At 41.5% G+C, this 24,242-nt stretch overlaps 1 protein-coding gene across 6 annotated transcripts in view; it reads right to left on the reverse strand.

The window, feature by feature from the left end:
- The window catches only part of MAST2 (microtubule associated serine/threonine kinase 2), a 241,448-nt gene that overhangs the window by 188,883 nt on the left and 28,323 nt on the right, over window positions 1–24,242 (reverse strand). For all 6 annotated transcript variants that reach the window (XM_051857813.2, XM_051857810.2, XM_051857815.2 and 3 more), the window contains exon 2: window positions 804–951. In XM_051857813.2, coding sequence (XP_051713773.1) covers window positions 804–951 — 148 coding nt within the window. The remainder of the gene's footprint in view (window positions 1–803; window positions 952–24,242) is intronic.

A 24,242-nucleotide genomic window follows, 5' to 3' on the forward strand; every position in this document is an offset into this window, starting at 1 on the left:
TCTAAAAGTTCTGCATGAAGGATCTCTGTGAGTGAGACCCCAGTGGAAAGAAGGGGCCATCAAAAAAGGAAGTACTTTTCTCTGAAGGGAGGAGAGATCTTCTACTTTGCTTATGGCCCTGTCTAAATACTGACAGAGTTTGTGGACTCAAAAGGCTTCCATAGCCTTGACAGCCCAGGTCAAGAGCATCAGGTGATCACTGACATCAATAATAAGAGTGTTATTGTTAAATCAACAACAGGAGTCATTGTGCACTTACTCCCCATGTAGGACCCTGTCCTTAATGAGTTGTACTATGAGAATTAACTGTAAAATTTGTTTTAAAACATTTACTTCATACTTTGTGTGTGCGGGGGGTGCAAATTGTTGAAATCTTTACTTAGTATAGAGTTGGTCTTCTGCATATAATTAGAAATGAATCTTAATGAAGAATGGGATGGGAGAGGGAGTAAGAAGTGGGACAGGAGTAGAAGTGGGAGGGCAGGTATGGGGGGAAGAACCACTATATTCCTAAAGCTGTACCTATGAAATTTGTATTCACTAAATAAAACCCTTCTTTAAAAAAAAAAAGAAAGGGAGCTGGAATAAAAGTGGTCAACCAAGAAATATCTATTACATTCAATAGATGAGCATTCAGAGAGTCCATGAGGACATAGTAAGAAGGGGAGAATACAGCCTTAACTGTAAATCTACTAAATAAGAATACTTCCAGATAAGAAGCTGTCACAATGCCAATTCAGTCAATACACCCTTAAATACTGACAACACAGCCCCATATTTAACAAAAACAAAAGCAGATTTACCTGACAGAGAACTGGCGAGGCTCCCTCTCCGTAACTTACAGTCATCCTGACTAAGTTGTCGTTGAAGTTTAGCTTTTCCAGTTGATGAAAATATGTCAGGATTACTGAGCTTCCTGAAGAGCAGGGGACTAAGTCCAGTTACCACGTCCTTCACCAAAAGAAAAAAAAAAAGAGTAAAACATGAATCTTTAATCTTTTCTGAAACACAAAAACTTTCAATTAGACATTTCCACAGTTAAAAAGTGTCAACACCAGGGCCAGCACTATGGCGCAGTAGGCTAAGCCGCCATTTGCAGGATCAGCATTCCATATGGGCACCTGCTATTCAAGTTCAAGTTCCTGCTGTTCTACTTCCAAACCAGCTCCCTGCTAATGTGCCTGAGAAAGCAGCAGAGGCTCACTCAAGTGCTTGGGCCCCTGCATCCTCATGGAGACAGGATAAAGATCCTGGCCCTGGCTTCAGCTTGGCCCAGCCCTGACCACTGTGGCCATTTTGGGGAGTGAACCAGCAGATGGAAGACCTCTCTCCTATCTCTCTGTAACTCTGACTTTCAAATAAATAAATAAATTTTTTAAAAAGTTCCAATATTTTATACTGCCTAGTCAATAACTAAAGCCAGAAACATTTCTTAGTAAAAGCTGAATGTGCCATGAAGGGTTTGTGATATTAATTATACAGGGCCCAAGGGAAAATAAAAGAGAAAGTTCATTAATACAGCATAAAACATTTTGAGAGGGAATATTACTTGATCTCCAACATGGGTAGCAGGAACTTAAGTACTTGAGTCATCGTCTGTTGCTTTCCAGGCACATCAGCAGAAGGTGGGTTCGAAGAGAAGTAGCCAGAATTCAAACCAGCACTTGATACAGGACATAGCTATTCCAAGTGGCAGATTAACATGCTGCACAGCAACTCCTGATCCTAGAGCTTTCTTTGTATACTTATATTAGGCATTAAATACATGTTTTGCAAGATGTACAAAATTACTGTGGCAGGGCAAGTGTTTGGCATATTTCTTAGATGCTGCTTGGGACGCTCATATCCTGTAGCAGAGTACCTGTGTTTCAGCCCTAGCTCCATTTCCAATTTCAGCTTCCCACTAATACCCGGGGGTTTCACCCATGTGGGAGACTCTGAGTTTCGGGCTCCTGGCTTCAGCCTGGCCAAATCAGTGCTACAGTGGCATTTGGGTAGATGGAAGATTCTCTCTTTGTCTTCCAAATCAGTAAAATATATAAACAGAATTGTTTAAGTACTATGAAGAAAATACAGGTAATATAAAACACTGACAGTGGCCGGCGCCGCGGCTCAATAGGCTAATCCTCCGCCTAGTGGCACCAGCACACCGGGTTCTAGTCCCGGTCAGGGCACCGGATTCTGTCCTGGTTGCCCCTCTTCCAGGCCAGCTTTCTGCTGTGGCCAGGGAGTGCAGTGGAGGATGGCCCAAGTGCTTGGACCCTGCACCCCATGGGAGACCAGGAGAAGACTTGGCTCTTGCCTTCGGATCAGCGCGGTGCGCCGGCCACAGCGCACTGGCTGTGGCGGCCATTGGAAGGTGAACCAATGGCAAAGGAAGACCTTTCTCTCTGTCTGTCTCTCTCTCTCTCACTGTCCACTCTGCCTGTCAAAAAAAAAAAAAAAAAAAAAAAAAAAAAAAAAAAAAAAAAAAAACACTGACAGCGTCTCCCTTGGCCCATTCCATTTCTTTTTTTAATATTCATTTATTTATTTGAAAGGCAGAGTTACAGAGAGATAGGGAGAGGCAGAGAGAGAGAGAGAGATATCTTTCATCTGTTTGTTCACTCCCCAGAAGGCCACAATGGGTGGGGCTGGGCCAGGTGAAAGCCAGAAGCTTCATATGTCTCCCACATGGGTGGCAGGAGCCAAAGTATTTTGGCCATCTTCCACTGCTTTTCCCAAGCCATTGGCAAGGAGCTGTATTAGAAGTTGATCACAGGCCAATGCCGTGGCTCACTAGGCTAATCCTCCGCCTGTGGTGCCAGCACCCTGGGATCTAGTCCCGGTTGGGGCGCCGGGTACTAGTCCCGGTTGCTCCTCTTCCAGTCCAACTCTCTGCTGTGGCCCAGGAGGGCAGCGGAGGATGGCACAAGTGCTTGGGTCCCTGCACCTGCATGGGAGACCAGGAGGAAGCACCCAGCTCCTGCTTCAGATCGGCATAGCGCTGGCCATAGTGGCCATTAGGGGAGTGAACCAACAGAAGAAAGACCTTTCTGTCTCTCTCTCACTGTCTATAACTCTCTCTGTCTCTCTCTCTCTCTCTCTCTCACTAATTCTGCCTGTCAAAAAAAATTTTTTTAAATAAAAAAAAAAAAAGAAGTTGAGCACAAAGATTCAAACTGGCACCTGTATGGGATGCCAGCACTGCAATCTGTGGTTTAACCCACTACACCACAGTGCCGGCCAACTGCTCCCCCCTTCCTTAAAAAATATATATATTTATATTTATTTATTTGAAAGGCAGAGTTACAGAGAGAAGGAAAGGTCCATTCTACTTCTACTCCAATGATCTTTCGTCCTCATTCACCAAGCAGCATCCAACAATATCATTGAGCTTTAGACATTTTGAACCTAACACCCACCTAATTAGCAGGAAAAATATTAAGGCCAATATGATATATTTTTTATATTTCAATAAAGGGGAACTCTAACAAATACAGGTAAGCAGCATATCAAACTAATCTGAACAGTACAGAGATAAAATAAAAGCATAAGAATACCTGACACCTAAGTCACCCTACCATTTAAAAAACAAGACTCATACAACTGACACCATGGCAATAACACAGAGAAAAATGGGAAAATGCACACTTCTTTGAGAAAATATTAAAGAAGAAAAAAAAACTACCCTCTAAGGTAACTGACTGATGTACTCACAAACATGGGAAAATAAAAATTTTGGTATTTGTATGGCTCCAGAGCATGATTTACAAAAGCTCAAGCATAAAAAGAAGTGTGAAGCTGATGAAGAAAAATGAAGAAAGGAAAAAATATTTTAAAATGTGGAGGTAAATGAATAGAAAAATGGAGGGGGATAGCAGAGTACTGAGCCATCAAAGCAGTGGATGTGTCCAAGCAACTGTGTAGCAGGAGTGAGCAGTGAAAAAGGGAAGTTGAAAATAATGCAAAAACAAGGCTACAAAGGAGAGCAGCCTGTAACTCCATCGTTTGGTATGTCAGAAGGAAGCAGGGTTTGGGCACTAATGCTGGTAACCCAATAAGGAGGTCTGGTAACTTTCAGAGGTTAAAGTGGAAGAAATAAAGATGTCTTGGAAGACCTGAAGCTAGCATGGTCTAAGAGAGGGAAAGATCTCAAATGAGCTACATGAGAGAATTAACAGTTGAACGCATGCTACACTGTATGTATGAACATCAGTCTTAGCCAGAGAAGGAACACAACCAGCAGAGGACTTGATTAGCAACAATTAGGAGATACACATATCCTTCTCAGTTTCCATATTTGCCACCACCACAACACAACAAAGATGATACAAAAAGGAGAAGAGGAAAAATGAAAGAATATATCCTGCCATTTTTTTATTTCAAGTCTCTCCTGGCAAAGAGAAGAAAGTATAAATTAAATTATATATGCAATTTGACTTTTATGCTAGAATGTCTTTTTAACTTTTACTTAAGTAATTTATTCATTTCAAAGAAGTACACATTTCTAAACATATAACTCAGTGAATTTTCACAAACTGAACCCTAGTAACTACCATCACTACTTCTGATTCCCCAGGGTAATCACGATCCAGACTTCTAACAGCATAAATGATTATATAAAATGTCATAAGAATGTAATCACTACAAACTCATTCTGCTTTGCTTCTTTTTTAAAATTATTATTTGAGAGATCCAAGATGGTTGAATAGGATATAACTACACTAACTTCAGCTGCTCTGGGATATGAAAAGAATAAAGGAAGGACTATATTTCCAGGGGTCTGACTGATAGAAATTTTAAGCAAAGAAGTAAAAAATAAAATAACAGACTCAGAGACTCTGGGACAAGCAGAGAGAAGAGAGAGATACCGCTGCAGCTAGCTGCACAGCACAACTAGATAGATGCCAGCTGTGAGCCACTATGTTACCATCTCAAGGTAGGAAGAAATTGCCACACACCCAATAGCTCACAGTTTTGGCTGAGAGGGAATCCCACAATCACCCACTGACTTTTACTTCAGCATGGAGAGCTGACTGAAAGTGAAGGGTTGAAAAAAAGAGTAGCTTTATTGTATGCTAATTACAAACTCACACAAAGAAAAATCAAGAAAGAAACCCCATTCACATTAGCCACAAAAAAATCCAAATATTTAGGACTAAACCTAACCAAAGAAGTGAAAGACCTCTACAATGAAAATTATCAGGCCGGCGCCATGGCTCAATAGGCTAATCCTCCAACTTGCGGCACCGGCACACCGAGTTCTAGTCCTGGTCAGGGCACCGGATTCTGTCCCGGTTGCCCCTCTTCCAGGCCAGCTCTCTGCTGTGGGCTCGGAAGGCAGTGGAGGATGGCCCAAGTGCTTGGGCCCTGCATCCACATGGGAGACCAGGAGAAGCACCTGGCTCCTGCCATCGGATCAGCGTGGTGCGCCGGCCACAGCACACCAGCCGCGGCGGCCGTTAGAAGGTGAACCAATGGCAAAAGGAAGACCTTTCTCTTTGTCTCTCTCTCTCACTGTCCACTCTGCCTGTCAAAAAAAAAAAAAAAAGAAAAGAAAATTATCAAACATTGGTGATAGAAATCATAAAGGACATAAAAAAGATAAAGATAATTCCACTACTGGGTATATACCAAAAAAACTTGAACACAATGTATCAAACAGATACCTACGGGTTCTAGTCCCAGCTGCTCCTCTTCCAGTCCAGCTCTCTGCTGTGGCCCGGGAGTGCAGTGGAGGATGGCCCAGGTGATTGGGCACCTGCACCCGCGTGGGAGACCAGGAGGAAGCACCTGGCTCCTGGCTTTGGATCAGCCCAGCGCACTGGCCGAAGCGCCCATTTTGGGGGTGAACCAACGGAAGGAAGACCTTTCTCTTTGTCTCTTTCTCTCACTGTCTAACTCTACCTGTCAAATAAGTTTAAAAAAAAAAGATACCTGCACCACTATGTTTATAGCAGCACTTTTTCACAAGAGCAAAAATTTGGACTCAATCAAGGTGTCCATAATCAGATGAATGGATAAAGAAAACTTGGTATATATACACAATAGAATATTATTCAGCTATAAGATTGAAATTCCACCATTTGCAGTAAAATGGATGCAACTGGAGGACATTAGGTTGAATGAAATAAGTTGGTTCCAGAAAGACAAATACCACGTGTTCTCCCTAATATGTGGAAGCTAGAATTTAAAAAACAAACAAAAAAATAAATGTCGGTACCAGTGTTGCTTCAAATATAGTTTTGTAAAATTTTGTTTTATACCTTTGTCAAGCCAATGGTTAAGAATGGTATACTACCATAGTTTCAATGACTTATGATTACTATAAATGTACTGCATATGAGTGAAATGATCATTTTTCCATTCAACTATTACTTATAGCCATTGTCTATATTCCCACTAAACTAGGGTCTTTTTACTTTAACTGTTAAATTTCTTATTCAGTGAAGTATTAAGCTTTTTTTTCTGTACGGTAAATTTGAAATATGTTATCTCAAAAACTAACAAAAAAGGGAGACAGAAAGAAGATGGACGAGAAAGAGGAAGAAAGGAGGAAGGAAATATCATTATATTCTTAGATCTGCATCTACAAATCATACCAAATCTGTTAAAAACTAACTAAAATAAAAAAACAATGTAATTATGCAATAAAAAAAAAATTTAGAGGTAGAGAGACAGACAGACAGGAAGCTCCCATCTACTGGTCCACTCCCCCAAATGCCTACAACTGCCATGGCTGCACTGGGAGCCAGGAATTCAATCCACATCTCCCATGTGGGTGGCAAGGACCCAAATACTTGAAACATCACCCTCAGCTTCCCAGTAACTGCATTAGCAGGAAGCTGGAATGGAGAGCCAGAGGCAGGTGTCAAACACCAGCACTCCAATGTGGGATGTGGGTATCTTAACCAGTAGGCCAAATGCCCAAATTGTGTCTTGCTTCTTTTGCTTAACTAGACTGACTTTTTAAAATACTATAGCATTACTGAATCTACTCAAGAAGCATTAAAGGACACGAAAGGAGAAAGACAACAAATAATACAGAACCATATGTATAGACAAAGAAATAGGCATGAGAAGAACTTCCTTGCTAACTTTACCCTAACTTACTTATTGCCATTACCTAATTCCCATTTCAGCCTCCCTTGAGAGATACAACAAACCCTGAGTTTTGGGGTTTAATACCAGACTAGCCTTATAATAAGCTCTTCATGTATAAATTAGATCAAACTGGTTTCTTTCATTTCTGCAAATGATTCTTTTTTATTTGATTTGATTTGATTTTTTGACAGGCAGAGTTAGACAGTGAGAGAAAGAGAGAGACAGAGAGAAAGGTCTTCCTTTTCCGTTGGTTCACCCCCCAAACGGGCGCTAAGACCAGCACACTGGGCTGATCCAAAGCCAGGAGCCAGGTGCTTCCTCTTGGTCTCCCATGGGGTGCAGGGCCCAAGCACTTGGGCCATCCTCCACCGTACTCCCTGGCCACAGCAGAGAGCTGGACTGGAAGAGGAGCAACTGGGACAGAATCCGGCACCCCAACTGGGACTAAAAGCTGGGGCACCACAGGCCTAGTGAGCCATGGCACCGGCCTCATTTCTACAATCAAATGATTCTTAAACAAAAGAGGGAGTTAGGGAAGGGAAGGAGTCTAGAATGACTTCCAGGTTTCTGGCCTCAGTAGCATGTCTAACAGCCAGGGAATACAGAAGGAAAAACAAACATACAAATAAGTCACTGCTATGGCAGTAGTAAATATCAGCATAACTACAAATTATAGTTTTCCAACAACAATTACAAGAACTATAAATGTTTAGGCTGACTGAAAGAAAACCAGAGGAAACACAAATAGCTCTCTTCAACTATGTGAGGGCTTTCTCCTATGGTAAACGTCTTACTTTAGAGAACGGGATTATAACCACAGGGGAAAAATAACAGAAAGAAAAATAGTGGGTGTTGACTAAAACAGTGATTCTCAAAATGTGGTACAAAGACCAGCAGCAAAAGCATTACCTGTAAATGTTAAAAATGCAAATTATCAGGCTCTATCCCAGATCTACGAAACTAAAAATTCGGGGGCAGGAGAATATGTCTCATCAAGACCTTCAGGTGATTTCTGAAGCATACTTGAGACTCACCAGACAGATCAACAATCCACACAATGCCATGAACACACATATTTATTGAACAATTATGAGAACTATGTTACACATTATTTGAAATGGATTTTAAAAAATAAAATCTGCAAGTGGTTTATTTTCTAAATTAAATGAGAGTAGGCCAGCACCGTGGCTCACTTGGCTAGTCCTCCGCCTGTGGCGCCAGCACACCAGGTTCTAGTCCCGGTTGGGGCGCCGGATTCTGTCCTGGTTGCTCCTCTGCTGTGGCCCAAGAAGGCAGTGGAGGATGGCTCAAGTGCTTGGGTCTCTGCACCCACATGGGAGACCGGGAGGAAGTACCAGACTTCTGGCTTCGGATCGGCGCAGTGCCGGCCGTAGTAGCCATTAGGGGAGTGAACCAACGGAGGGAAAACCTTTGTCTCTGTCTCTGTCTCTCACTGTCTATAACTCTCTCGCTCTCTCTCTCACTGTCTAACTCTGCCTGGGGAAAAAAAAATTAATTAATTAAATGGGAGTAGTCTCTATGGCCTGATTGTTTATGTCTCCCCGAAATTCATAGGTTGAAATCTTAACCCCCACAGTGATTATATCAGAAAGTGCAAATTCTGCCAGATGGTTAGTCATGGACAACCATCATTAATGGGATCAGTGCTTATAGAAAAGAGAAAAGGAGACTGGAGACCCTTCCCTCTCCCACCCTGTGAGGACCCAGCAATAAGGCACTTTTGCAACACCATTGGCTAATCTGCTACCATCTCAGTCTTGGGACTTTTTAGCCCCAAGAATCATGGAAAATGAATTTCTGTTGTTTATCAGCTACCTGGTTTATGGCATTTTGTTACAGCAGCCTAAATACACTAACAGTAGGTACTTGTTAAAAACTAAAATAATGTCAATTCATTTGTATTACAACATTTTTCTTAAGTGAGGATTTTGTTTTGGTTTTGTTTAAAAATAATAACAACAAAAAAGATTTATTCATTTATTTTAAAGACAGAGTGACAGAACAAGCAAGACCTTTAACCCACTGATTCACTCCCCAAATGCTCAAAACAGCCAGGACTGGGCCAGGCCAAATCCAGGAGCCAGAACGCCAGGTCTCCCACATAGGTGGCAGGAAAGCAAATACTTGTGACATTATTCAATGCTTCCAAGGTCTGTTAGCAGGAAGTTAGATCAAAGGCAGAGAGGCCAGGGCTCTGACACTCTGATCCGGGATGGGAGCATCCTGCTGCACTACAACAACCACTTAGGTAAGTTTTTCAAAGGTAGAATCACAGCTAGCAGTCCAGGAATTACTTACAACCTATATTTATCTATTGTAGCAATAATGTTGCACTATCTAACATATGCTACGTAAATTTCATTTCTTTCTTTAAAAGGTTGAAAATTACTAGACTACTTAATCCACATGTTCCTTCTAGCTCTAAGAATTTACTTTGTCTCTAATTCAGATGACTGTCTGCAACTACCTTATCCAGTGCCTCACAGAGGCCTCCCTCTCTTGGCTCTGCAACACTTTCCTCCTCCACAATTCCAAAACAAGTCTCAGACTAACTTCACCCACTAGACCGGCACAGTATTACATGGTATTATGCTACTAAGGATAAGATTCCAAGTAGCCAAAGGGCTCACAGCTGAAAACAGAAGTGTTTTCACTGGCGGCCATTGGAGGGTGAACCAACGGCAAAAGGAAGACCTTTCTCTCTGTCTCTCTCTCACTGTCCGCTCTGCCTGTCAAAAAAAAAAAAAAAAAAAAGTTGCTTGTCAGGCTGAAAAACGAGGTTAACTCTCATTAGGTGTTATTTGGTCCCACATGACTGGCAATCAGGAGATGAAAATAATTCTATACCCTTGGGAGACTCTTCCTGACTCACCTGCCAAGAGTCAAATCCAGCTACACTTAACAAAATCTATTCTCTTAATTTTTCAAAAAGCATTTGCTCCATATCCATATGCAAAAGAAGTTAACCTTGACCCATACCTCAATCATGTCAACATATAGAAAAATTAACTCTAAATGGATTTTGAATAAAACCTAGAAAGCATGAAACTTTCATTAAAAGAAGAAAAACATTTTTGAAACAGGCAGAGTTCCTACAAGCAGAGGCAGGTTAGCCTAGTAGTTAAAATGACTACATCTTTTTTTTTTTTTTTAAAGATTTATTTATTTGAAAGTCAGAGTTACACAGAGAGAGGAGAGACAAAGAGAGAGAGAGAGAAAGGTCTTCCATCCACTGGTTCACTCCCTAATTGGCCACAACGGCCACAGCTGGGCTGATCCGTAGCCAGGAGCCAGGAGCTTCTTCCGGGTCTCCCATGTGGGTGCAGGGGCCCAAGGACTTGGGCCATCCTCTACTGCTTTCCTAGGCCATTGCAGAGAGCTAGATAGGAAGTAGGGCAGGGGACGGCGCTGTGGCACAGCCGGTTAAAACCCTAGCCTGGGCCGGCGCCGTGGCTCAATAGGCTAATCCTCCACCTGTGGCGCCAGCACACCGGGTTCTAGTCCCGGTCAGGGCGCCGGATTCTGTCCCGGTTGCCCCTCTTCCAGGCCAGCTCTCTGCTGTGGCCAGGGAGTACAGTGGAGGATGTCCCAAGTGCTTGGGCCCTGCACCTGCATGGGAGACCAGGATAAGTACCTGGCTCTTGACATCGGATCTGCGCGGTGCGCCAGCTGCAGCGCGCACGCCGTGGCGGCCATTGGAGGGTGAACCAACGGCAAAAGGAAAACCTTTCTCTCTCTCTCTCTCACTGTCCACTCTGCCTGTCAAAAAAAAAAAAAAAACCCTAGCCTGAAGTGCCAGCATCCCATATGGGTGCCGGTTCTAGACCCAGCTGCTCCACTTCCTATCCCCCTCTTTGCTGTAGCCTGGGATAGTAGCAGAAGATGGCCCAAGTACTTGCTTCTGGCTTCAGATCGGTGCAGCTCCAGTCGTTGCAGCCAATTTGGGAGTGAACCATCGGATGGCAGACTCTCTCTCTTTCTCTCTCTCTGTCCATAACTCTTTCAAATAAATAAATAAATCTTTAAAAAAAAAAAAAAAAGGAAGTGGGGCAGCTAGGACTGGAACCGCGGGTGCCCATGTGGGATACCAGCACTGTAGGCGGCGGCTTTATCAGCTACACCACAGCGCTGGCCCCAAGATGCCTACTTACTAACATTGAGCCTGGGATGCCCACCTCCCGCTTTGGATTTCAACCTGCTGCTAACAGGAGGCAGCAATAATAGCTCAAGCTCCTGGGTTCCTGCCACCCACATAGAACCCACCCTGGATTGAGTCCTCATCCCTTGGCATCAATCCTGCCTATTGCAGGCACTTGGGGAAGAGAATCAGCTGATGGGAAATTTCTCTCTTTCTGCCAGCCAAATAAATTGGAGACCCATACACAAGCAGAAATCGTCAGAATTCTAAAAATAGTCAAAGGTTTATAGCACCAACAGAATGAAGAATCAAGAAGTCAACTTAAAAACAACAGGAGAAGCCAGAATTGTGGTGAGTCCTGGCTGCCCACTTCCGATCCAGCTCCCTGCTAATGCCTGGGAAAGCAGCAGAGGATGGCCCAAATCCATGGATCCCTGCACCCAGGTGGGAGGTCCAGATGGAGTTCCTGACTACTGAATTTAGTCTGGCCCAGCCACAGCTGTTGCACCCATTTGGTAATAAACCAGTAGATGGAAAATATTCTCTCTCACTCTCTCTTTCAAATAAAATAAATAAATCTATAAATCTTTAAAAAAAAAAAAAACAGGAAAGCTTTGTAGCATTTTTATTTTTCCCTTGACACATTCACTCTTGAGAGTAGCCAATAATCCCAGTGTGAGGCCCTGGTCCCTGGTTTTAGCAGAGGCAAAGCAGACAGTATTCGCAAATACATGTGCAGGTTGATCTAAATAGTCTGGGAGCCACCTGAAGGATTCAGGCCAGATGCTTCTCTCATTTTGCCCAACTCAGGACCTGCTCACAGTAGAAAAGTAGCAGGCATTTCTCAAAAACACTGAAATATAATACAAACGCCTGCAGTCAGCTGGGGCAAAAACTTACAATGACACAAAATAGACTGCTCAAAGTCTGGGAAGACTTTCTTTGGGAATGAGAGCAATCAAAATACCAGTGTACATGCACATCTCAGGTAAAATTCACAATCAAGAAAGAACTGAAAAGATGACAAGCTTTCAGGCTAATCCACAGCATCAGTGCAAGAAGTATGCCAGGACAAAGTCAATCTGTGAGGACTGGGAGAGGGGTATGTGCTTGCTTAGCTCCTGGGAATCAAGGAAATCTTTCTCAAAACATAAGCTAAGGTACAGAGACTGTAGAGATCAAACATGGCAAAGCATACAGTTTCTGGGAAAAAAAAAAAGGTTAGGAAAAACACTATACAAATAGACAACTACAGCCTTCACCATCAAAATAACATCAAATCATGGTGAAAACAAAGAAGGGAATTTCTAAAGTTACCAATATTCGAAATTTTTTAAAAGACTTCTTGATTTAAAATCAGAGTTACACAGAGAGAGGGAGAAACAGAGACAGAGGTCTTCCATCCACTGGTTCACTCCCCAGATGGCAGCAACAGCCCCGGCCGGGCCATGATGAAGTCAGGAGCCAGGAGCTTCCTCCAGGTCTCCCACATGGGTGGCAAGGCCAAAGCACTTGAGCCACCTTCGGCTGCTTTTCCCAGGCCATTTAGCAGGGAGCTGGATCAGAAATGGACCAGCTGGGATTCAACCAGCACCCAAACGGAATGCTGGCATTGCAGGTGGCAGCCTTACCTGCTATGCTACAACAGCCCCCACTTTTCTTTTATTATTTGAAAAGCAGAGACATGGAGAAACAGGGAAAGAGAAATGGCTGGGGAGAAGGAGGAAGGCGGAGAGAGAAAGAGAGAGAGATTGAGAGCACTAGCTCACATCTGTTGATTCACTGCCCAAATGCTGGCAGCTGCCATAGCTGGGCCAGGCTGAAGCCAGGAATCAGGAATCCAATCCAGGTCTCCTACAAGGGTGCCAAGGACCCAATCATTTCAGCCACTACCTGCCTCCCAGAGTTTGTATCAGCAGAAAGCTAGAACTGGGAGCTAGAGTCAGGACTTGAATCCAGGTTCTCTAATATGAGAGACAGGCATTCCAATCAGCATCCTAAACAGTTGCCACCAATGCATACTTCTTAACAAAAAGCCCACAAAACATACAGAAAAACAAGCAAGTATGATCCATTCAAAGAAAAAATAAATTGACCAAAACTGTCCCTAAATAAGCCCAGACATCATACTTAGTATGCACTTAGTATAAAGCAACTGTCCTAAATATGCTCAAAAAACTAAAATGGGGCAAGCACTGTGGCGGAATGGGTAAAGCCACTGTCTGCAGTGCTGACATCCCCTATGGGTGCTGGCTTGAGTCCTGGCTGCTTCACTTCTGATCCAGCTCTATGCTATGGCCTGGGAAAGCAGTAGAAGATGGCCCAAGTACTTGGGCCCCTGCACCCCTGTGGGAGACCTGGAAGAAGCTCCTGGCTCCTGGCTTACAATCAGGCCAGCTTCAGCCTTTGTGGAAATTTAGGGAGTGAGCCAGTGGATGGAAGAACTCTCTCTCTCTCTCTCTCTCTCTCTCTCTCTCTCTCTGCCTCTGCCTCTCTGTAATTCTGACTTTCAAATAAATAAATCTTTTTTTAAAAAAAACTAATGGATACTATGAACAAAGAAAAAAATCAGGAAAACAATACATAACAAAATATAAATATGACAAAAAGATATAAATTATTTTTAATGGCAGAAAATATAAAGATGAAAAAACTAAAATGAAAATTTCAAAGGAGGGATTCAAGGGGCCAACATTGTGGCATAGTAGGTTAAGCTGCCACTCGGGACTCTGGCATTGCCTATCAAGAGTACTGGTTCAAGTCCCAGATGTTCAGCTTCCTGCTAATGCATATGGGAAGACAGTGGAAGATAGCCCAAGTACTTATTAGGCCCCTATCATCCATGTGGGAGACCAGTATGAGGGCCTGGCTCCTGGCTTCAGACTGGCCTAGATCTGGCTGTTACAAGAATTTGGGGAATGAGGCGGAAAATGGAAGATCTCTTTTCTTTTTGTCTCTCCTTCTCTGTCTCTCTCCTTTCAAACAAATAAATCTTAAAGGTGGGGGAGCTCAAAAGTAGATCTGAGCATATAAGTAAAGAATCAGCAGTCTTAAAGATAGAATAATTCAAAGTATATTTTCTAAGGAGCAAAAGGAAATGGGAATGAAGAAAAGTGAACAAAATCTAAGGAATAGAGTCTAAGGAAAGTGAAATACCTTAAAGGACAACAATATATGGATTACAGGAAGAGTAGGAGATGAGAAAGGGGCACCAAGAATATTTGAAGAAACAATGGCCAGAAACTTCCCAAATTTGATCAAAGAAATGAATCTACAAGTCCAAGAAGCTCTATGAACTTGAGTTAAATTTAAAAAGATTCACACCAAAACATGATAATCAAACTATCAAAACCAACAGCAAGGAGAGAATATTCAAAGCAGCAAGAAAAAAATAACTTGTCAGATACAGGAGATTCTCAATCAGACTAATAGCTGACTTCTCAACAGAACCACACAGTCAAGAAGCACCCAGGATAACATATTTAAAGTGCTTAAACAAGAAAATCTCAACTTAAAATTCTATATCTAGCAAAACTTTCTTTCAGAAATGAGGGGGATTCCTAGCTCCAGCTACTGACTCCAGATTGTTGCTAATGAAGACCTCAGGAGACAGTAGTGACAGCTCAATTAATTGGTTCTTGCCAACTAAGTGAGAGAACTGGACTGCATTCCTGAATGCCAGCTTCAGCCCAAGCCCAGCGCCAATTACTGCAGACATTTGGGGAGTGAACTAGCAGATGTGAACTCTCTGTGTGTGTGTGTGTGTCTACCTCTCAAATATGAAATATTTTCTAAAATGTATAATAAAAATTAAAAAGTGAAGAAATTGACAATTTCAGATATACAAAAGCTGAACGAGTCCAATACCACTATGACTGCCTTTAAAAAATGATAAAAAGAGTCCTTCAGATTGAAATGAAATGACAGTAAAAAGAAATTTGAACTCTGAAAAAATAAAGATATCCAATAAAGGTAATTACTTGGGCAAATATAAAAGCCCAGTAATATTATATCATTGGCCAGTGAACTCATTCCACTTTTTGTCTGTATGATTTAAAAGACAAAATATACAAAGTAATTATAAATCTATGTTCTTTGGCAAACAGTGTATAAAAATGTACTGTCACTAAAACGCAGAGGTAGAAGGAATGGAGCTACTGAGGAATACAATCTGTGTACTATTAAAGTTAAGCTGGCATCAATCCAAACTAGACAGTTGTAAATTTAGAATGTTACATGTAATTTCAATAGTAACCAAGAAGAAAATAACTAAAATGTATATAAAGGAAATGAGAAGGGACTCAAAATAATTCAGTACAAAAGAATTTATAAAACACAAAAGACAGCTGCAAAAGTTTGGCTAGTGGTAAAGACACCAGTTGGAGAAGCCACATCCCGTATCAGAGTGCCTGAGTTCAGTTTCTGGCTCCAGCTCCCAAGTCAAGCTTCCTGTCAATGCGGATCCCAGGAGGCAGCAGGTGATGGCTCTAGTGGTTGGACCTCTGCCACCATGTGGCACTCAATGGAGTTCCTGGTTCCTGGCTTTGTTCTGGCCCAGCCTCAACTTTCTCTGTCATTTGAGGAGTAACCAGTGTATGGAAGATCTCTTTCTCTCTGTCTCTCCCTCTCTCTTTCACTCTGCCTTTCAAATAAATAAAATAAATCTTTTTTAAAAATAAATCAAAGATCTAATATCAGTGTCATCAGAGTCTCAAAAGGAAGAGACAGAGGCCAGAGCTGTGGTATAGGAGGATAAGCCTCCAACTGTGGCACCAGGATCCCACATGAGAACTGGTTCATGTCCCAGTGACCTCCTTCTGATCCAGCTCTCTGTTGATGACCTGGGAAAGCAGCAAAGGATGGCCCAAGTGCTTGGGCTCCTGCACCAGCATGGGAGACCCAGAGGAAGCCCCTGGCTCCTGACTTCAATCAGCCCAGTTCTGGCAATTGCAGCCATTCAGGGAGTGAACCAGCAGATAGAAGATCTCTCTGTCTGTCTCTCCCTCTGTCTATCTGTAACTCTATCTCTCAAATAAATAAAAACCTTTAAAAAAAAAAAAAGAGGGGAGAAAGGAAAAACAACAAGACTGAAAAAGTACCAAAATAAATAATGGCTGAAGACTTTACAATGGAGTCAGGAGACATAAACTATAGACTCAAGAAGGTGAAGTAGACTGGTTCCAAGGTGGTACAATAGGAAGGTAGCTTACTGCTCTAGCCCAGGAAAAGATAATTTCATAAAAGTGGAGATAGCATAGTTTCAGGGAAGAGTTAGGGAAATAATGGCAGAGGAGACTCAACCAAAATTAGAGGGACACGGTAGACCTACGTGGAGGGCATAGGTGCCCACGGCTCAGGACTCCAACAGCCGAGAGACCTACCCACCAACACTGGAAAGTGAGGTGAGACCATACTGCAGTAGCCCAAGCCACTGGTGAAAAAGTGGCAGGAAGAGCCTTAGAGGGAATGAGGATTGATGCCCCATGGGGGAAAGTGTACCAGCCAAACCAGAGGGGGGGGGGGGGGGGAAGGACAGGACAGACACGTTTTTCTCTCTCCAATTACTTTACAATAATGTACTATGACAAGCAGATAGAGTGGGTGCCATTTTGGACATACATAACAGCTGCGCCAGCTTATATCTGCACCAGGCAATCAGCCAAGCAGAGAATCCTGACTCTGGTGGGGATAAATAATAGGGCTAGGAGCTTGTGACTGTGTGAAGCTTCGGAACTGGGACTGTGAATAAAACTGAGGGTGTGTGGGAGAACTCACGGTGTGGCTGAGACTTTGAGCAGTCTCAGTGGGAGACATCACAAGCTCAGGAGCGGGTGGGGGGATTCCTAGTCACCTAGTAAAAGAAACTGCTAGGGAATCTGAACTTACACTGAGGACTGAACAAATCCTTTGTATAGTCCTTGGGATGGAGCAGTCAAATATTATACCCACTGGGGCTATCACTCAGGCACAGGTCTCCATTGAGGAGAAGAGTTCAGCTGAGCAGAATATACTTCCCTTCTGATTAAAAAAAGAGAGAGAGAATATTTACCACACCAAATCTGGGTGGGTCACCTTAGACATGCCCTTAACCCTGGAGAACTCAACAAAGCTCTCTGGCTCTGGCCATACCTACTACAAACCTCTAGAGATTCACTGAAAGCAGATAGTCCACTTATCTACAGAGTCATAGTACAATAATAAAAGCCACTACAGCAGAGAAAAAAAGAAGAAAAACCAGTGAGTATCTCCACAAATGCCAAACAACAAACGCAACAATCCAAGAAACAAGAATAAAGACAACATGATGCTCCCAAAAGAACACAACACTTCAATACTCGATTATGAAGATGAAGAGACACAAGAAATGCAAGAAATGGAACTTAAAATATTGGTCATAAGATTACATAGAAGTAATAAAAAGCAAACACATGAACTACTGAAATCCATGCATGACATGAAAGAAAATCTCTCCCATGAAATTGAGATCTTAAAGAGGAATCAAAATGAAATGAAAAATTCAATACAACATGAAATTGAGATCTTAAAGAGAAATCAAAATGAAATGAAGAATTCAATAGAACAAATAAAATGCAGTGGAGAGCTTTAAAAACAGAATCAGCAAGGCAGAAGAAAGAATATCAGACTTAGAAGACAAAGCATGGGAAAGTATACAGTCACACCTAAGAGAAGAAGAGGAAATTAGAAAACTAAAAAACACTGTTGGGAATCTACAGGATACTATCAAAAAACAACATTCAGGATCTAGGAGAGAGAGAAAGTATTAGAAGGCCTTTTTAAGAGAAATACTAGCAGAAAACTTCTAGTAATTGGGGAAAGAAAGGGATGTCCAAGTACAGGAAACACACAGAACTCCAAACAGATATGACCAGGAAACACTCTCACCACCACACATTGTAACCAAACTCACCGCAGTGAAACCTAAAGAGAAGATTCTAAAATGTGCAAGAGAGAAACACCAGATTACTTTCATAGGAGCTCCAATTAGACTCACAGCAGACTTCTCATCAGAAACCCTGCAGGCTAGGAGAGAATGGCAAGATATAGCCCAAGTACTAAGAGAAAAAAACTGTTATCCCAGAATATTATACCCTGCAAAGCTCTCATTTGTGAATGAAGGTGGAAAAAGACCATTCACAACAAACCAAAATAGAATTTGTCACCATCCGCCCAGCCCTGCAAAAGATGCTTAAGGATGTGTTACACACAGAAACACAGGAACATGGTCATGAATACGAAAGAAGTTAAAGGAAGAAAATCTCTCAATAAAAGATCAAAGGAAGTTGAAAAATACAAATTAGGAATATCTTTGGAAAAATGGCAGAGCACAGTCACTACTTATCAATAGTCACATTGAAGGTAAATGGCCTCAACTCCCCAGTTAAAAGGCACAGACTGGCTGAATGGATTAAAAAAACAAAACCCATCTATTTGCTTCCTACAAGAAACGCATCTTACCAACAAAGATGCATGCAGACTGAAAGTGAAAGGATGGATAAAGATATTCCAGGTAAACAGAAACAGAAAAAGAGCTGGCATAGCCATCTTAGTATCAGACAAAATACTTTAACACAAAAGCTGCTAAAAGAGACAAAGAAGTTCACTATATAATGATTAAGAGATCAATTCAACTGGAAGATGTAACTATTATACATCTATATGCACCTAATTACAGGGCACCTGGCTATTTAAAAGAAAGGTTAAGAAATATAAAGGGAGACTTAGACTCCACAATAGTATTGGAAGACTTCAACACTCTACTTTCAGCAATGGACAGATCAAACAAACAGAAAATCAACAAGGAAACAGCAGATTTAATCAATACTATTGACCAAATGGACCAAACAGGTATCTACAAAACTTTTCATCCTACAGTTGCAGAATACATATTCTTCTCAGCAATGCATGGAACTTTCTCTAGGATTGACCACATACTAGGCCATAAAGTAAGCCTCAGCAAGTTGAAAAAAATCAAAATCATGCCATGCATCTACTTAGACCACAATGGAATGAAGCTGGAAATCAGCAACTCAGGAATCTCTAGAGCATATGCAAACACATGGAGACTGAACGACATGCTCCTGAATAAACAGTGAGACATAGTAGAAATCAAAAGAGAAATCAAAAACATTCTGAAAACAAATGAAGATAACAACACAACATATCAAAACTTATGGGATACAGCAAAAGCAGAGTTAAGAGGAAAGTTTTATAGCAATAGGTGCCTACATTAAGAAATTGAAAGGCATCAAATAAATGAGCTATCAGTGCATCTCAAGGATCTAGAGAAACAACAGCAACGCAAACCCAAAACTAGTAGGAAAAAAGAATTAATTAAAATTAGAGAAGAAGGGGCCGGCACTGTGGCTCACTTGGTTAATACTCTGCCTGCAGTGTCGGCATCCCATATGGGCACTGGGTTCTAGTCCTGGTTGCTCCTCTTCCAGTCTAGCTCTCTGCTGTGGCCTGAGAGAGCAGTGGAGGATGGCCCAAGTGCTTGGACCCCTGTACCCACATGGGAGACCAGAAGTAAGCACCTGGCTCCTGGATTCAGATAGGCATATCTCTGGCTGTAGCAGCCATTTGGGGAGTGAACGAACAGAAGGAAGACCTTTCTCTCTGTCTCTCACTGTCTAGCTCTGTCAAATAAAAATAAATAAATAAATAAAATTAGAGAAGTCAACAAAATTGAATAAAAAAAGTACAAAGGATTGGCAAAACGAAGAGCTGCTTTTTGAAAAAACAAGTTTTCTTCAAATTGACATTTAAAGAAAAACTAATTCCAATTCCTCTCAAAAAATTCAAAACAATTGAAAGAGAGGGAATCCTCCCAAATTCTTCCTATGAAGCCAGCATCACCTTAATTCCTAAACTTGAAAAAGATGCAACAGAGAAAAAGAATACAGACCAATTACCCTGATGAACATAAACATAAAAATCCTCAACCAAATTCTACCCAACAAAATCCAATAACACATCAGAAAGATCATCCACCCAGACCAAGTAGGATTTATTCCTGGTATGCAGGGATGCTTCAACATTAGCAAATCAATCAATATGACACACTACATTAACAAACTGCTGCACAAAAACCATTTGATTATCTCAATAGATGCAGAGAAACCATTTGATAAAATACAACACCCTTTCATGATGACAACTTTAAGCTGACTGGGTATAGAAGAAACATTCCTCATAACAATCAAGGAAATAAATTGATGACAAACCCATGGCCAGCATCATAGTGAATGGGGAAAAGTTGGAAGCATTCCCACTGAGATCCAGTACCAGACAGGGATGCCCACTCTCACCACCGCTATTGAATATAATATTGGAAGTTTTAGCCAGAGACATTAGGCAAGAAAACAAAATCAAAGGGACATAAATTGGGAAGGAAGAAGTCAAACTATTCCTATTTGAGACGCGATTATTTAGGGGATCCAAAGAACTCCACAAAGAGACTACTGGAACTCATAAAAGAGTTTGGTAAAGTAGCAGGATATAAAATCAGTATACAGCAGCTGGCGCTATGGCACAGCAGGTTAACACCCTGCCCTAAAGTGCTGGCATCCCATATGGGCGCCGGTTCTAGTCCCAGCTGCTCCACTTCCGATCCAGCTCTCTGCAATGGCCTGGGAAAGCAGCAGAAGATGGCCCAAGTCCTTGGGCCCCTGTACCCACATGGGAGACCCAGAGAAAGCTCCTGGCTCCTGGCTTTGGATCAGCGCAGCTCCGACCGTTGCGGCCATCTGGAGAGTAAACCATAGGACGGAAGACCTTTCTCTCTCGCTGCCTTTCCTTTCTCTGTGTAACTCTGACGTTCAAATAAATAAATCTTTCAAAAAAATCAGTATACAAAAATCAACAGCCTTTGTATACACAGACAACCCCATTCACAATAGCTACAAAAAAAAAATCAAATACCTTGGAATACACTTAACCAAGGATGTCAAAGATCTCTACTATTAAAATTATAAAACTTTAAAGAAATAGAAGATACAAAAAAAAAAAAAAAAAACAGAAAAATCTTCCATGTTCATGGATTGGAAGAATCAATATCATCAAAACGCCCATTCTTCCAAAAGCAATTTACAGATTCAATGTGATACCAATCAAAATACCAAAGACATTCTTCTTGGATCTGGAAAAAATGATGCTGAAATCACATGAAGGCACAGGAGACCTCAAATAGCTAAAGCAATCTTATAATACAAAAACCAAGCCGGAGGCATCACAATACCAGATTTCAAGACATACTTCAAGGCATTTAGAATGAAAGCAGCCTGGTATGGTACAAAAACAGATGGAAAGACAAATGGAACAGAATAGAAATCAATCCAAACATCTACTACCAACTTATACTTGATCAAGGAGCTAAAACCAATTCCTAGAGCAAGGACAGTCTATTCAACAAATGGTGCTGGGACAACTGGATTTCCACATGCAGAAGTATGAAGCAAGACCCCTACCTTACACCTTACACAAAAATCCACTCAACATGGATTAAAGATCTAAATCTATGACCTGACATCATCAAATTATTAGAGAACATCGGAGAAACCCTGCAAGATTCCGGCACAAGCAAAGACTTCTTGGAAAAGATCCCAGAGGCACAGGAAACCAAAACCAAAATTAACAACTGGGATTACATCAAATTGAGAAGTTTCTGTACTGAAAAGAAACAATCAGGAAAGTGAAGAGGCAACCGACAGAATGGGAGAAATTATCTGCAAATTATGCAACTGATAAAGGATTAATAACCAGAATCTACAAAGAGATCAAGAAATTCCACAACAACAAAACAAACAACCCACTTAAGAGATGGGCCAAGGACTTAAACAGACATTTTTCAAAAGAGGAAATCCAAATGGCCAACAGACACATGAAAAAATGTTCAGGATCACTACCATTAGGGAAATGCAAATCAAAAATCACAATGAAGTTTCACTTCACCCCAGTCAGAATGGCTTTCATACAGAAATAAACAAACAACAAATGCTGGTGAGGATGTGGGGAAAAAAGCACACTAATCCACTATTGCTGGGAATGCAAACTGGTAAAGCCATTATGGAAGACAGTTTGGAGATACCTCAGAAATCTGAATATAGCCCTACCACACAACCCAGCCATCTCACTTCTCGGAATTTGCCCAAGGAAATTAAATTGGCAAATAAAAGAGCTATCTGCACCTCAATGTTTATTGCAGCTCAATTCACAATAGCTAAGACATGGAATCAACCTAAATGTCCATCTACAGAAGACTGGATTAAGAAATTATGGGATATGTACTCTGTGGAATACTATACAGAGGTTAAAAAAAATGAAATCCGGAAAACATCATGCTAAATGAAATAAGCCAGTACCAAAGGGACAAATATCATATGTTCGGCCTGACCTCTGACAACTAACTGAGCACCTAAAAGGAAACCTGTAGAGGTGAAACTGACACTATGAGAAGCCATGACTTGATCAGCCCTTGTCCTAACTGTCAAGAAAGAGCTTACTATTTTATTCTTTTTAGTATTTTCTTTTTCTACTTAATACCATTGGTTGAACTCTTTACTGAACACAGAATTATTCTCAGGTGTTTAAATCCAATTATAAATTGATCCTTGTTAAAAATAAGGGTGGGAAGAACAGAGGGAGGAGATGTACAGTTTGGCACACATTCCCACAACCTTAGCCCTAAGGGTAAAGCTAAAAATTCCATGGGACTCAAATCCCATGGATTTGAGTTGGCAGGTACCAATGCCATCTTACTAGTTAAAGTGATCAGTTTAAGTTGATCATAAAGCTAGGAATAAGTGTCAAAGGAATCACATAAATAAGACCAAGTGTCTGCTAATAATAACAGATAGAATTAAGAAGCAGAGAATGATCCAACATGGGAAACAGGCCACACAGCAAACTCATAGAATGACAAATACCCTAAATAGCACTCTGACCTCAGAATCAGCCCCTAAGGCATTCAGATCTGGCTAAAAATACCATGAGAGTATTTCAGGTCTGAAAAGCCAAGACACTGTGACAAAAAATGACCTAAAAGACAGATCTCTGTGAGTGAGATCCTGGTGGAAAGAAGGGGCCATCAAAGAAGGAGGTACATTTCACTGAAGGGAGGAGAGAACTTCCACTTTGATTTTGGCCCTGTCTACATAATATGAGAGTTTGTGGACTCAAGAGGCTTCCATATTCTTCACAGCCCATGACAAGAACCTCAGGTGATCAACAACATCATAAATAAGAGCATCAATTGTTAAATCAATATCAGGAATCTCTATTTACTTGCTCCCCATGTAGGAACTCTGTCCTTAATGAGTTGTACTATGAGAATTAACATAAAACCAGTCTTCAAACAGTACTTTGTACTTTGTGTGTCTGTGTGGGTGCAAACTGTTGAAATATTTACGTATTATAGAGTTGATCTTATGTATATAAAGATAATTAAGGGGATGGCGCTGTTTCGTAGCAGGTGGGTCTGCCACCCACAGTGCCGGCATCCCATGTGGGCGCCGGTTCAAGTCCAGGCTGCTCCACTCAGATTCAGCTCTCTGCTGTGGCCTGGGAAAGCAGTAGATGATCGTCCAAGTCCTTGGGACCCTGCACCCACATGGGAGACTTGGAGGAGGCTCCTGGCTCCTGGCTTCAAATCAGTGTAGCTCGGGCCATTGTCTCTCTCTATGCCTCTCCTTCTCTCTGTGTAACTCCGACATTCAAATAAATAAATAAATCTTTTTTAAAAAGATAATTAAAAATGAATCTTAATAAAGAATGGGATAGGAAAGTGAGTGGGTGGTGGGACAGTTTGGGGGTGTGAGGGCAGTTATGGAGGAAGAACTGCTATAATCCAAAAGTTGTACCTATGAAATTTATTAAATAAAAGCTTTCTATTAAAAAATAAAAATGTTACCTGAAAAATAAAGAAATAATAAATTTTTTAAAAATGGTGAAGGAAGCCCAAACAGAATAAAACCAAAGA

The sequence above is a fragment of the Oryctolagus cuniculus genome, chromosome 7 (genome assembly GCF_964237555.1).
Source record: "Oryctolagus cuniculus chromosome 7, mOryCun1.1, whole genome shotgun sequence".
Lineage (NCBI taxonomy): Eukaryota > Metazoa > Chordata > Mammalia > Lagomorpha > Leporidae > Oryctolagus > Oryctolagus cuniculus.